The sequence below is a fragment of the Canis lupus genome, chromosome 37 (genome assembly GCF_011100685.1).
Source record: "Canis lupus familiaris isolate Mischka breed German Shepherd chromosome 37, alternate assembly UU_Cfam_GSD_1.0, whole genome shotgun sequence".
Lineage (NCBI taxonomy): Eukaryota > Metazoa > Chordata > Mammalia > Carnivora > Canidae > Canis > Canis lupus.
In genome coordinates this window covers 913,771-928,772 of record NC_049258.1, presented here as the reverse complement: position 1 = coordinate 928,772, position 15,002 = coordinate 913,771, and the positions used below count along the sequence as shown (strand labels likewise).

Here is a 15,002-nt window from a genome sequence, read left to right as displayed (position 1 = left end):
TCCTTCACAAATGCCTGGGAGCAGCAGACCCTTCGAAGTCCCCAGAATAATCTAGTCCATGAGCCCTGTGCTCCTATACCTGACACGTTCACTGCAGGGCCACGTGGCAGACAGACAGACGTGTGTTGTTTGCCTTAGATAACCCAAGTAGGCTCCCTCCTTTCTTCCTTCCTCCAGTTTCTATTTTGAGGTGGAGGAGCAGCAGAAGGCCCTTACAGGGCGGCTCCCAACACCACCCCCGCCTCCTTGGGTGCGCCCAGAGGAGCCAGAAAGTACAACAGGATGAGGCCCACCCGCTGAAGGCAGCAGTCGTAATCGCGTTCTTACCTGATGTGGCCGATCAACTCAATGAGCTTGTGGCTAAAAAAATAGGCTGTGAGCTCAGACACATGACTGAGGACAGAACAGACCCCAAAGAGGGTCGTGGTTCCATTCAAGTCTTCCAGATGCCAGTAGAGAAAGGTGAACACGAAGCCGTACCCAAAGCCCATAAACCAGGCCACGAACAGCACGGAGCCGTACTGCACGCTGCAAAGCAGCCGGATCAGGTCCCAGAAGCTGAAGGCCTGCGGGTGGCCCGGCGCGCCTGGCGCCTCCTCCGAGGACTCTGTGGAGCTGTTCCCCTCCACTTGCGGGATCTCCACCTCTTTCCCTTTACTCTCATTGTTTTTGAAATGGTTGTAACGGAACCGGAACTGAGTGGCAACAATCAAGGCCAGGGTCATGAGAACTCCAAAGACGATGAAGACGACCTGGTAGTTGCGGTACTCAGGCGGCTTACAGCCCCTTCCGTCGATGAGCACCTCTAGGTGAGTGTAGTCGATCCCGATGCCCACCGACAGCATCGCCAGGCCCCAGCCCAAGGAGCCCCACATGCGCTGCAGTCCGTAGCGGTCTCTGTGTTTCCCCAGATACTGAAGGGTTACGGTGTCCACGATGGTGACGGAGGAGGCACTGAAAAACTCTCCTATTATGACGACCACCAAGATCACCAAGAATATAGCCTCCACCTCTTGCTGATCATAAACAAGAGTGACTTGATCAGAAGGTAAAGACTTGGTGGTGACAACAGCAGTGGTTGTCTCTCTGGTTACGTCTCCTGGGAGGGTGGGGGCCGCCGGGCTTGGACTCGAGGTAAAGTCCCTACCATGGCCAGTAATCTCATCCGTCTGGGGCGGCAGAGTGGGCGCACTGGTCTTGTTTGGAGCTGTCGAAAAGATGACAGCGTCTGTGACATTGGGCCCCAGCTCTAACATCACTGGCCAGGTGGACAGGAGCAGGCTCCTCCTGTCACGTGCTCGCGCTGACGTGGTGATGGAAGAGTTGGTCGGCGGGAGAGTTAGCAGGTGACTTGAGTTAGTGGGACGAGGTGTTGGGGGGATCTTTGGTACACATCTCAAGGTAGCAGGTTTGACAAATCCGATGCCCAGGTTGAACAAAACCCAACACAAAAGAGAAAAGAGGAGGACGATTTTGCCTTTTTTAAAGCGATCTGCGACGACACCCCAAAAGGGGGCACTGCAGAATTCAATGAAGTATCGGATACCTACTAGCAATCCACTCTGGCTGGGGGACATTCCCAGCTGTTTATAGTACACAGGCAGCAGCGGGTAAAGAGAGCCATAGGCAGAGTAAAAGAAAAAATAGAAGACCTTGGATATCAGAAGATCATTGTTTATTTTGACACAGTGTTTCTCTATCCAGTCTATCTCCTCCTCAGGAATAGCAGCTGTTTCTGTGGAGGTGGGTGTTGCATTGGAAGGTGGCTCCGGTTCCCTGGAAACACCATTAAAGGGATCGGCGAGCACGTACTTTCTCTTCTGCTCCTCCTCGTCATCAGTTAAGATGGCGACTTTATCATCTGACGCCATGGCTCCCCACCACCATCAGAAAGTCTGTGACCTTCGGAATCTTGACTGTTGGCCTGGAAAGTAAAATTTAAAAGATGGCTTAGTACAAAAATAACATTTAAGCCCAGAGCTCCATCTGCAAGAAGCTAAGGAGTCTCAAACTGTGGCTCAAAATAGTAATTGTGAGAGAGACTTCTCCCACTTACCACTCGCAGCCACACAATACTAAAAACAGAAAAACAGCTTTCAAAGAATCAAATACTCTTTGTGGCCACCGACTAATTACATGTTCTAATGGCAGGTTTATAGCTCAGGTTCATTCTCAAATCTTTTCATTGATTCCTGGTGAAAGTGTACAAATGAAAGAGATTATGTCTAAACCAAATATAGAGAACTGAAAATAAACAGTATTTACAGTTTCTTGGTTTTACTTTTCAAACAAATCCACTGCATGTTTGAAGTGTAGAACTTCTAAAAAATAAAGGTCAGCTAAAACCAGTTTCTATAGAAGCAAGCTTTTAACCACGACCACAAATGTGATGAGAAAGAGGGAGTCGGCTACACATTTGCAGTTGGAGTTGGTCACTCTAGCCCTCTAGCTGTGACAAGGATGTCCTGGTGAGGAAATGGCCTCTGTGTTGTTTATACTCCAAACGTGTGCTTTTATAGATTGAAGTTTAACAAAGCATCAGGAAGAAAGGACCAGATACCATTCACTGAGTGCTTACTCTGTGTCAGGCTCAACGATCTTTAATGTGTTAAGCTCATATTTATGACAATCCCTACTATCTCCTCTATGTTGCAGAAGAGAAAAATGAGGCCCGGTGAGCTTCAACAACTCAGAAGGGGCAGAGTGAAGGTCCAAACCCAGAGATCGTGGCTTTGAGCTGCATTCTCTAATGCACCACAACACACCACCAAATGCTACACCCTTGACGATAAAATGCTAATTAAGCCCTTTTTTAGGGTGTCTCTTCTGAAAGATAAGCAATAAATGGCATAAATTTATAGGAACTGTGCCATATTCCATCAGAATTCCCGTTTCTTCCATTATACAGATAATTAAAGAGTCCAAAGGTCTTGGGTCAAGATTCATCAAGCTGCCATCAACATATTCTGATGTAGGAGGTACACACATTAAATACCTAGTAATTCCTCTCACCTTGTATACCAGGGAGGAAGAACCTCACTTGCTATCCCTTGGAATAGATCTTGCTCTCCTTTTTCTCAAAACAAAGACTAACTTGCTGAACTTCTTCCAGAAACAGGCCTGCAAACATTTTAAAAAGAGCTGCTAGGCAGACACTGGAAACACAACGTAATGAGACCCGTGTAATCTCAACTGCTCTGTTACCCCCCACAGCCAGGTGTCAACAATTAGCTGTAAGTTTTAAAAATGTTCCTGTGTTTCTTATTTTTAGGTTTAAGCATTCTTTTTTATTTGAGGTAAAATTCACCCAACAAAAAAGTAACCATTTGAAGTAAACAATTCAGTGGAATTTAGTGCATTCACAATGTTGTGCAACCCCCAACTCTACCTCGTTCCCAAGTCGTGTTTTCCTCAGAGTGAAAGGAAAACTTGTTTTCCACACAAAACTTCAGGGAAAAGCAAAATCCAATCTTTTGCTGTCCAGCTGATTTTTCTATACTTATGTTTATCATTAGCACCTTCACCTATCCAAGTCGTCAGCCCCAATTCCATCTCACCACCTGAAGAGAACAAGAATTCTCCTTTGGACTTATTATTTATTTATTTTCTTTCTTTCTCTCCTTTTTAAAGATTTTATCAATTTATTTGACAGGAGCAATCGAGAGAGAGCACAAGCAGGGGGGGAAGGGCAGGCAGGGGGAGGAGAAGCAGGCTCCCTGAGGAGCAGGGAACCTGCCATGCAGGGCTCGAACCCAGGATCCCAGGGATCATGACCTGAGCTGAAGGCAGATGCTTAACCGACTGAGCCACTCAGGTGCACCCTTTGGACTTATTTTCTAAATTAATTTCATTTCTGAACTCAAATATCTGTTGCTTTTAAAGCGCATAAACGTTGCATGACACTTCTGGATGAAGATGGCAGACTGAGTAATCTGCGTACATCTGACCTCCATTCTTAAATCCCACTAAAGTGACAACACACACAGACACATTTTTAAAGTCATAATCCAAGCTAGGAGAACTAAAGGGCCCATAAATGGAGCAATCAGATTATATTCTGGAGGCCAGAATATAATGAGACAATTAGAAAATAACTTAGTAGAGCTGAGAAAACTGAAAACTTGGAGGACAGTGGGGAAAGCCAATAATAATACAATTGATTACTCAGAATCCTTCAGAGGCCCACGAGTTGGCCATATTCGGTTGGTTGGTGTGTGTGTGTGTGTGTGTGTGTGTGTGTGTGTGTAGGCAGGGCAGGGAGGCTGCTGCTAACACAGTTGACTGAAGGATCAGCTCCAACTAAGGACACCCAATTCCCTTCTACATTCCACAAAGCTAACCAGACAACTAGAGGTTTTTTTTCTCTTCTGGAGAGAATAACACAGAGGCTCTGCTGTCAGACAGAAACGGCCGGAGTTGAGGGTAGGGGTACCATACTGAAAATAGGGCATTAAGTGAACATATACATCCTGATTCCAAGCCTTAACCCCTCCCCTAACCCCCATCCCACTTCCCTCACAAGGTTTACAGAAGCTGACAAGGCTTCCATCCTCCAGGCAGGAAACTGAATTCTGCTCTGAGGATCCTGATACTGAAGCCTTCCCAACTAAATACTCCCCAAATCACTCTACGTGGAAGTTCAGTCATCGAGCCTTGCCAGTAAATATGAATTGTGAGACATATGAGGGAAGTACCTGACATGAAAGACCCAAAACAAACAGAAAAAAAGAATCAATATGGAGAAAATAGAAGCTATTTCCAGAATATATTATTTTCAGAAACAAGAAATGCAACTATGAAACAAAAATAAGATAATACATATTTTTCAAGAAGGAGGAGGATGAGAAGGTATAAAACAAATGGTTCAATGAAAAAGTTATAGAAATTTTTCGTGGAAAAAAGCATAAAGGATAAAGTAAGGGATGATATAAAATAAAAATTTAAGGCAACTACTTAGAAAAAAAGACAATGACAACAATAAATAGACCCTTTACTTCACATCATAAAAATCAACTCCAGATGGATTATAAACATAAAAAAATAATCTTGAAGATCTTAGGATAGAAGACGACTTATTTAAATAGGATATACAAGTGCTAAGCATTAAGGGAGAAAAAATAAATTGGACTACATTAAAATTAAAAACTTCTTTTTATAAAAAGGCAACATTAAAGATAGATATGTCAAGCCCAAGAGTAAAATAAGGTATTCTGGTGAGGATGCATATTATATATAACAGACAAAAGAGTATATCCAGATATATAGAGAATTCTTAAAAATCTATAGAGAGATGTCAGGTAGTCTAACAGGAAAAATGAGTAAAAAAAACTTCCACAGTCACTTCACAAAAGAGCTTATGCAAATGCCAAATAAATATGTAAAAAGATGCTCAACTTGATTAAAGTGAGCAGTAAAAGCAAATTAAAACAATGCAATAATACAACATATTCCCAAAACGGCTAAAATAAATAGGACAGATAATACCAAGTGCTGGTGAGGATGCAGAGTGACTGGAATGCTCAGAGATTGCAGGTAGGACTATAAATTGATACACTACTTTGATAACCGTTTGGGAATAGCTACCAAACCTGAATATATACCCGATGACAACTCCTAGATATATACTAATGTATTCACCAAAAGGACATCTACAAAAATGTTCACAACAGAATAATTTTAATAGCTCAAAACTTTTGGGAATAACCTATTTATAGCAGAATACATAGACATGTTATATTCAGATAATGAAATACTGTACAGCAGTAAAAATAAATCATAATTTCATGCAATGACATGGATGAGTCTCACAAACATAATATGGACTGAGAAAAGCAAGGAGCAGAAGAGCACATGCCAAAGATTCCCTCTATATTGACTCACAAAAGTAAGCAAAACTAACTTACGGTATTGAAAGTCAGGGTAGATTTTTGCTTCCAAAGAGATCAAGTAGACACACTTTTCCCTAGTGCTCCTGCGAAGGACAACTAAAAGTGTTGGACGTCATATATAAGGCAAATGCAGAAGGCTCTGCAAGGTAGACAGAAGACTGCAGACTAGCTAGGGACCTTGGTACCCAAAGAACATGGGGATAAATGGGGCTAAAGAACTTGGAAATATCCATGAGTGCAGACCAAAACAACCCCAAGCAAATAAACAAACAAACAAAAACCCCAAAAGCCCACAAAGTCCTCTCTGGCTAAAGGATGCAGAAAAATGCAGCCCAGAAAAACAGAAAACTTTAGGTAATAATAATAACTGCTCTCCTTCAGCCAAATACCACAGAATGGGGTCTGGGGTTGGGGGGTAATGTGTCCTGACTCCCACCCCTACCAGCAATGGCTACAGGGGGGCCTAGACTTCCATACTCACAGGCTATTTACAGGGCACCCAAACCCCTAAGCTGAGGTGGTATCGGAGAACACCAAGCAGGGAGCTAGGGCCTTCATCACTGCTAGGTGATAATGAGGCCTTATCTCCAAGACATCATTAGTGGAGAACACAGGGGGATTCTCGACTTCCATCCCCACCTGTTAGTAATAAGACATCTCTACCTTTCCACCTGGGGTGGTGTCAGAAGAGGCCTAGTAGAGACTCAGGACTTTTACTACCACCCAGTAGTAACAAGGTTACTCCCCCCAACCCCACTGTGGTATCAGTGGAAGCCACACAGGGAGCAGTAATGAGGCACTCTTATTCCTTCCAGCCGGGGAGGTATCAATGGATACCTAGTGGTGAGCCAGAACACCCATCTCTACCTCACAGTGATAAGGAACTCCTTCATCCTCAGGTGTCAAGAGGGGTGGAGTGTCGTAATGAGGCAGTATCTCCAATTCCCCTGCAACAGCACGTCAGAAAAATCCAGCTAGATCAATAAGGCTTAAATGCGACCCAGAGTTTCATAATATCCCAAATGCCCAAATTTCAATAAAAACAATGCATACCAAGAGCCAGTGAGACTTCAAAAAATGCTTCAACAAACAATTAGAAACATGTTTTAAAAAATGAAAAGAAAGAAAAAAGTTGTAGAATAGAAACAGAAAATCCCAGCAAGGGATATAATGTATAAAAAGAAACAAAATGGAAATTTTACAACTGGAAAAGACAATGGCCAAAATATAAAAGAAAATGGATGGACTCTACAGCAAAATAGAGGAGATGGGGGGAATGAGCAAACTGAAAGATAGAATATAGAAATTATGCAACTGAATAACAGGGAGAAAATAGACTGGGAAAAAAAAATGAACAGAGAGCCTCAAGGACCTGTGGGACTGTAACAAAAGACTGAAGATTGATGTTATGATTGTCCTGAAAGGAGAAAAAAATGGCAGGGCTGAAGTACTCAAAGAAGTAAAAGCTGAAAATTTCTCAAATTGGCAAAAGATCTACAGATTCAAGAAGGTGAATGCACTCCAAACAAGAGAAATCCACACCAAGACACATCACAGACACACGCGTCAAACTCGGAAACCAAAAACAAAAAAATCTTGAGAGCAGTGAAACAGGAGTCACAACCAATATGGGAAAAGAATTCAAATGATAGCAGATTTCTCATCAGAAACCATGTACACCAGAAGAAAGTGATATAAGAATTGTCAACCCAGGGACGCCTGGGTGGCTCAGGGGTTAAAGTGTCTGCCTTTGGCCCAGGGCGTGATCCTGGAGACCCGGGATCGAGTCCCACGTCCGGCTTCGGCATGAAGCCTGCTTCTCCCTCTGCCTGTGTCTCTGCTTCTATCTCTCTGTGTGTCTCATGAATAGACAGATAAAATCTTTAAAAAAAAAAAAAGTATCAACCCAAAATCTTATATCCATAAGAAAGACAGTCCAAACAACAGAAAACTACAGAACAATATCCCTCATAAACACAGACATAAAAATCCTTAACAAAATATTAGAAAAGAAAATTTAGCAATATATAAAAAGAACTGTACACTTTGACCAAGTGAGATCTATTCCAAGGATACAAAGCTAGTACAATACTTGAAGATCTGCCATATTAACAAGCTAAAGAAACAAAGTAGAATCCTATTAATCAGTGCAGAAAAAAGATTTTGACAAAATTAAACACTCATTCATGAAAAGTCTCAGAAGAATAGAAACTTCTTTAATTGGATAAAGATCTACAAAAACCTACAGATAACATTATACTTAGAAGTGAAAGACTAAATGCTTTTTTTCTAAAATTAGAAACAAGGCAAGATCATCATCTGGTTTTATCACTCTTATGCAAGACTATTGAAAGCTCTAGCCATTTCGATAAAAGAAAATGAAAGGTAAATAGCTCAAAAAGAAATAAACAGTCTCTATTGGATTGTGTAGGAAATCTCAAGAAATCTACAAAATCTCTTGGAAAGAAGAAATATTTAAATATAAATTAATGCAAAGGACTATATGCTGAAAACTACAACATGCTGAGAAAAGAAATAAAAATCTAAGTAAGTGGACAGACGGGGCACCTGGTTGGCTCAGTCAGTTAAGGATCTGACACTTTATCTTAGCTCAGGTCTTAATCATGTGTAGCAATGGCTAAAGTAGAAATCGTAAAAAATAAAATAAAATAAAGTAAAAATCATGACAACACCAAATTCTGACAAGGATAGGAAGAACCTAGTTCACTCATACATTGTTGGTGAGGATATAAAATGGTACAGCCACTCTGGAAAGCACTTTGGCAGTTTTTTAATCTAAATATGTGACTACCCTATGACCCAGCACTCACACTTTTGGGCATTTATCTCAAAGAAATGAAAAAAACTTCACACAAAAACCAAGACACAAATATTTACAGCAGCTTCATTTGTGACACCCCCTAACTGGCAATAAAGCAGATATCGTTCAGTGGACAGACGGCTCTACAGCCGTGGCACATCCATACTACGGGATATTATGCAGCAATAAAAGACCACAAACTAGAGGTACATAGGATAACCTGGGTAGATCTCCAGAGAACAAAAGTAAAGAGTGAGGGGAAAAAGCCAATCTTAAAAGATTACATACTGTAGGATTCCATTCACATGTCATTCTTGGGGTGACAAAATTACTGAAATGGAGGCCGCATAGGGATTGCCAGGTGTTCCATAGGGAACAGAGGACGAAAGTGGTGGTAGTCCCAGAAGACAGACGTGAGACATTCTGGTGGTGGCAAAACGTTCCACACCTTGGCCATATCCATGTCAGTCAGTATCCTGGTTACGCTGTTGTACTAGAGTTTTACAAGATGTTACCGCTGGGGAAAAATGAGCACAGGATACTTGGGCTATAGGTGTTACTTTCTTTTAACTGTATGTGACTCTACAGTTCTCTCAAAACAAAAAGCTAAATTTTTGAAATAGTAGTTCCCTTTGGGGAAGATAGTGACTAGATGGGGGTTTCTAGGGTGCTGAGAATTTTATGGTTTTTTGATCTGGGTCTTTATCGTATGGATGTGTTCAATGTATAAAAAGGTCACTGATTTACATTACCTTTTTCAAAAAAAAAAAAGACCTTAAGAACTTAAACTATGAAGAAGAATAAAAGAAAAGAGATGAAAGTAGGAGAGAAAGGACAAGGCAAATACAGGATCATCCAGAAAGGTGTCTAAAAAACTGGAACTCTAAGAAGAGAAAACAGAGAAAATTAAGAAAAGGAAAATTTTTTGATCCAAAAATATTTCTCAGAACTGAAAGCTACGAATTGTGTGGCTGCAATGACCCACTGAGTGTCCAATGCAGAGAATAAAACAGACCCAAGCCAAAGCACATCATTAAGATTTCGGAACACAAGGACCAACGGATGACCCTACAAAGTCTCAGAGAATAAAATGCATCACATAATAAGGATCGGGAACCAGAGATGCCTCCACACTTCTCAACAATGACAGCAGAAGCTATAGCCCGTCAAATCATTATTCAAGTTTATAGGTGAAATAAAGACACTTTACATACGTGATTTCTCAAAAAATATACCTCTTGTTTCTTAGGCTGTGTGCCACCAACACGGGACTAAATCAAGGGAGAGGAAGACACAGGATACAGGACATAAAAGACCCAGCGTGGGCGAGAGGCAAAGGGGCACGAGCTCGCTGGTGGCCGGAGATCCCGAGTGCCAGCGTGCCCCCGACACACAGGACAGTGGGGGTCCGGGGCCGGCCTGAAGGCTCCCGGGGCCCGCAGCACAAGGACACTGCAGGGTAGCAGCGCATCTGAGTGTGTCAAGGGGACTTCGGGCACTGGTGAAGTCAGGGATGAGTTAATGGTGAGGACGGCAGAAGTGGAACAAGAACATCACAAGAAAACCGAAAGTGGCACAGGAAAAGGGAACTAGCCACGGTCTACTAGATGACTCAGCTGTGACCACAGTCTTACCCCGCAAGTAGCGAGGCCGGGGCTCCCCCAGCTGCCGCGTCACACGCGGGGAAGATCCGAGAAGACGCGGCTGAACTGGGGCAGGGGGCTGGGGCAGGAAAGGAGCAGGTAATGGGCACATTTAGAAACTAGGAGTTAGGAACACAAGCATATGATCTAAAACTACACCGGCTGCGAATATCCCAACAGCAGCGGGAAGGCAGGGGAAGCGAGCGGCGGGTATGGTGGTTCTCCTTTTAAGCAAGCCTCATAAACTTGTTTATGCTTCTAAAGAACTTTGTACATGCCTGTCTCTGCTTTAAAAAAATAAAAATCAAAACTAAAAAATATGCAGTCATATGAGCTTTATCTTTATAAAAGACAATAATTTAAAAAAATAATTAAAAAATAATTAAAAGCAGCTACCAGTATCCCTCTATCAGAGACTAAAAATAATTTTCAGAATTGTACAGAACGAGCTCTGACTACGAATTTCACTCAGATGGCATTTAATTACCTTCCATAGATCAATGCCAAGTCTTTAATAAGTAGGTCATAGAAGGACACGGTCCTTTTCAAAGGGCCTAAGTCTCTGGCTTCTCCAAGTGACAATGAGAACTGATGCCTAAAGGCTAATTCAAAGCTGCAAAACACCGTACGTTAGGACGTTGAGTTACGCCTTGAGTCACTCTCTCCCAGACCATTTGCCCCCCACCATCTTATTCAAATGATTTTTGATTATCATATGGTCATGCAAGGTTTCCCTTGTCCCATGAGTCCAGATGTCAAGTAGTTCTCGAAGTATCAACAAATGCAAAGTAGTCAAGGGAAGGTTCCTCTCCTGTAACATTCGGTACCTTGGTATGAATGTCACATCCAGTAACTTCTGTAAGAATCCCAATTCTCAAAATACAAACAAAAACTTTTAGTTTCCATTCATTCCATTAATGTTTAGACTTAATAGTTTCAGGTTATATTTAGATTTTGAGGGAAAAGAAAAACTAAACAGTCACATTTAATACACTGACAAAATACAATTTAACTATAATCATCTGTGCAATCATAGGAACAGGGACGAAAAGAAGCAAATAAACCAAAACCACCTCTGTATTTTAATAAAATTTTAATAAAATTAAAATACGCCCCAAAAGTAGGGCATGCTTCGGCTGACTTCGATCACATTTAATCTGCCATAAGGATTCACAGAACAAGTATAAGAGCAGTAAAAGGGGCGCCTGGGTGGCTCAGCGGGTGAGCGTCCGCCTTGGGCTCAGGCTGTGACCCCAGGGTCCCGGGATCCAGTCCTGCATCGGGCTCACTGCATGGAGCCTACTTCTCCCTCTGCCTGTGTCTCTGCCCCCCTCTCTCTGTGTCTCTTGAATAAATAAAATCTCTCAAAAAAAAAAGCAGTAAAAATATTTATATGCTGGATAAAGTACTTAATCTGTTTACAAACCGAGGAGAGATTTGGTTTCTTTAGGAGTCTAACAACATGAGCCCATTAAGCTAATGCTTTGTTTAAACCTCTGAGCCTTTTTAAAAAAAAAAAGAAAATTTAAAGAAACTTTTAAAAAGAGAGAAGACAGTTCAAGTCATGCACAGAATTAAACTTATAAAATTCTCTGAGAAATCTCTCCTGTAGGTTTGCAGTTAATCCTACTTGGATAAAAAGGGGTTTTGTTTACTAGACAAGCAGAAAGCTTTTCTCACCCAGCACTCTCTAATGACAGTAATCAACACCACACTGTGAAAATATAACACAACCTCTTAAAACCTGGAAAGACATCATACCAGTACTTACACCGAGTCATTCAACTGGCAGGTATTCCTGCATTATTGATGACAGGTGATGAAATCATTCTTGTTAAAATTGATAGCTATCTTCATTATGCATTTAAATGGAAACTGCTCAAATGCACATGGAGGTAACCACGAATATATGAGTATGGAAATGGATTCAGCTTTTCAAGGAAGGAAAAAACCCTTAAACCTGAATATATCATTTGGAATAATAATTGCCAAAGGTCAGATTTACAGACACTATCGCGTAGCAGCAACATAACTATCAGCGATGGAGGGAACCAGTCCCTGGATAACACAGAAAGGACGGTCCTCCTGGCGCCATTTCCATCATAACTCAGTAATGCCCCGAGACCAGTACTGAAGCTGCAAAAGGGGAAAATCCACATTTTGAACCCTCAGAGCTCCTTTATAGCTGAACCAAACTGTGAAAAAGTCACAACTGGTTCTAGTCCTGCCAGCCCAGCCTGACCCTCCAACGTCCAGCCTGAGCTCTCCAGACACTCACTGCTTCCCACGGCTGAGGCCAACAGCATCCACCTGGACTGAAACTCCTCCCAGAACCTGCCATCCCTGTTATTCTTGGTGGACCTTTCCCAGCTCTAGCAAAACCGGTCTGCCGGGTGACAAACAAACTGATCCAAACAGTGGCTAATACATACCTTGTGGCTGGCCATCCTGACAACATATCTGTATTTTCAAATCATTATCACGGTTACTACTAACCACCGCACAACAACACTTAAGTAATCACTGCTATAGGCTGAAGACGTATTAACTCGTGTAATCATCACCACAGCTCTCTGGAGGAAGATTATTTTCCCAACTTTACGATGAGGAAAATGAGCCACGGAGAAGGTAGATGATTAGCTCAAGGTCACTAGGGAGTCAGCTGCAGAGCTGGGATTCAGATCCAGACAGTGTGGGCTCTTCGCAGGTGCTAGGTCTCAAAAACGCATCGTGGAGCTACGAGGCAGGGATGTTCAAAACGTGGTCGTGGGCCTCAAAGACTTGCTCTGTGGTGGCGAGCCCAAAACACTAGGAAGATTTATATGACAAGTTCCAAGAACGACGGAGCAGAGGCTCCATGGCACTGCGTAATTAACAAGGAATGTTAGACAATGGGGTGCTTCTGAAGCCCAGAGCCCCGACTTCAGATAGAGGGGGTCAAGAGAACGAGAGGCTTAACTTGAACCCTGGAAGATGTGTAGGATTTGCTTTGGGCGAAGACGAACGGATAAACGATTCCAGGATAGGGGAAAAGAAGAGACCACAGGAGATCCGTAAAATGTCAATCCTGAGGCTGAGGACACGACGCTAGTGCACAGCGACAGATCACAGAGGGCCCTACGGATGGGGCGAAGGGTGGCAGGACAGAAAACAATACGTTAGAGACTTGTATTGAAAACTAAAGATGGGGCAGCCCCCGGGGGCTCACGCCGCCTTCGGCCCAGGGTGTGACCCCGGGGTCCCGGGATCGAGTCCACATCGGGCTCCCTGCAGGGAGTCTGCTTCTCCCTCTGCGTCTCTCATGAATAAATAAAATCTTTAAAAAAGAAAACTAAAGATGATCTTTAATCCAACAAATGTAAGTTTAGCACCAGGCACTGGACGGGATGTTTGGTGGGCGGTGATTCCGATGGCGAGGGAAGGCCCAGTCCCTGCCAATCCAGGGTAGCAAGGGAGAGGGGTGAGCCCGGCCGCCGCACAGTGTGCGACATGCTGACACAGGAGCAAGCACAGCTGACACGGGGCGGGGGGATTAAGAAGTCATCGAGGGAGAGAGAGTAGCCGCAAGAGGAGGAGCAGGTGAGGGCCTGATGGAGAAGAGCGACTTCGCTGCGGAGGCGTAGCTGAGGGGGGCTGGAGGCCGGCGGAGGCAGGAGCCACTTCTGTCTCCTCATCGACAAACTGAGGAACGCAACGCCGCTGCCCACTAGGTAGCTGCGGGGCTGACAAGCCGAGGCTCGCGAACTCCTAGCACCGCGCCTGATCCACAGCGGAACTCCGTATTAGTGATTCTGAGCGCAGCGGGGAGCCACGGAGGAGCAGACAACGGCCACATTTGTACTTTGTGAAGATCATCGAAGCTGCAGTGTGGAAAACAGAATGGCAGTATTTTGCTACTGCAACCCCTGAGGATTTCCTAACGTCCGATCTTTTATTTTAGTGTACTGGCCTTAACACTAATTATAAACACGAGTATCCTGTGATAGAATTTTGTTTTTTAAGATTTATTTATTTAGGAGAGAGACAGAGACGGAGAAGCAGCCGGCTCCCCGCTGAGCAGGAGCCCGACTCGACTCGGGGCTGGACGGCGGGACCCTGAGACCAAGAGCGAAGTCAAAGCAGCAGCTTAACCTACTGAGCCACCCCGCTGCCCCTACGATGACCTTACGTAGTACTTACTCTAGGAACTGCAGTTAATGCAATCTTTTAGGACACCCGAGAAGAGAATAAACTTACCATATCTTTCTGACTCGACTGCTCTCACACCGGAGCTGTGCTGAGACTTGCCCTTTGGCAAGTCTCAATAAAGGCTGACAAGCACCTGGCGGTGGTCTGTATACATACGTATATGTACGTATATATCACTTTACTAAAGTGTAACGTGACGGAGATTAATTTTAGGAAGTGCAGAGAGAAGCTCCAGTTGCTCTCCTGGCTTTAACAAATCAGTGCCTCTTTGAGCTTCCTCTTTATTTATATTGTGAAACGGCCCAGAACACAAACCCAAGTCAACTAACTCACAGAGGGATCCTAGGGCTCAAATGAAATAATGCATGATAAAGCATTTTTCTTTTCCGGTTCTTAAAGACTTATTTTATTTGAGAGAGAGCAAGAGCGAGACTGACTTTATGTTTATATCCATTTCCACGT

General features: G+C 43.2%; 1 protein-coding gene and 1 long non-coding RNA gene across 19 annotated transcripts in view; one reads left to right on the top strand and one right to left on the bottom strand.

Moving 5' to 3' along the window:
- The window catches only part of LOC111090013, a 45,471-nt gene that overhangs the window by 19,050 nt on the left and 11,419 nt on the right, over positions 1–15,002 (top strand). For all 7 annotated transcript variants that reach the window (XR_005385069.1, XR_005385070.1, XR_005385075.1 and 4 more), the window contains 2 exons: positions 178–809; positions 912–1,048. This is a non-coding gene — a long non-coding RNA (uncharacterized LOC111090013). The remainder of the gene's footprint in view (positions 1–177; positions 810–911; positions 1,049–15,002) is intronic.
- Positions 1–15,002, bottom strand: part of MFSD6 (major facilitator superfamily domain containing 6) — a 69,259-nt gene that overhangs the window by 46,126 nt on the left and 8,131 nt on the right. For 9 of the 12 annotated variants that reach the window (XR_005385064.1, XM_038585160.1, XM_038585161.1 and 6 more), the window contains one exon: positions 328–1,924. Coding sequence is in view for 11 of the 12 variants with exons in the window: in XM_038585160.1 (XP_038441088.1) it covers positions 328–1,871 (1,544 nt within the window). In the remaining variant the exon portion in view is untranslated. Of the gene's footprint in view, positions 1–327; positions 1,925–3,012; positions 3,121–14,588; positions 14,742–15,002 lie in introns of those variants that run through there. The other 3 variants (XM_038585157.1, XM_038585158.1, XM_038585163.1) reach the window with 2 other exon arrangements.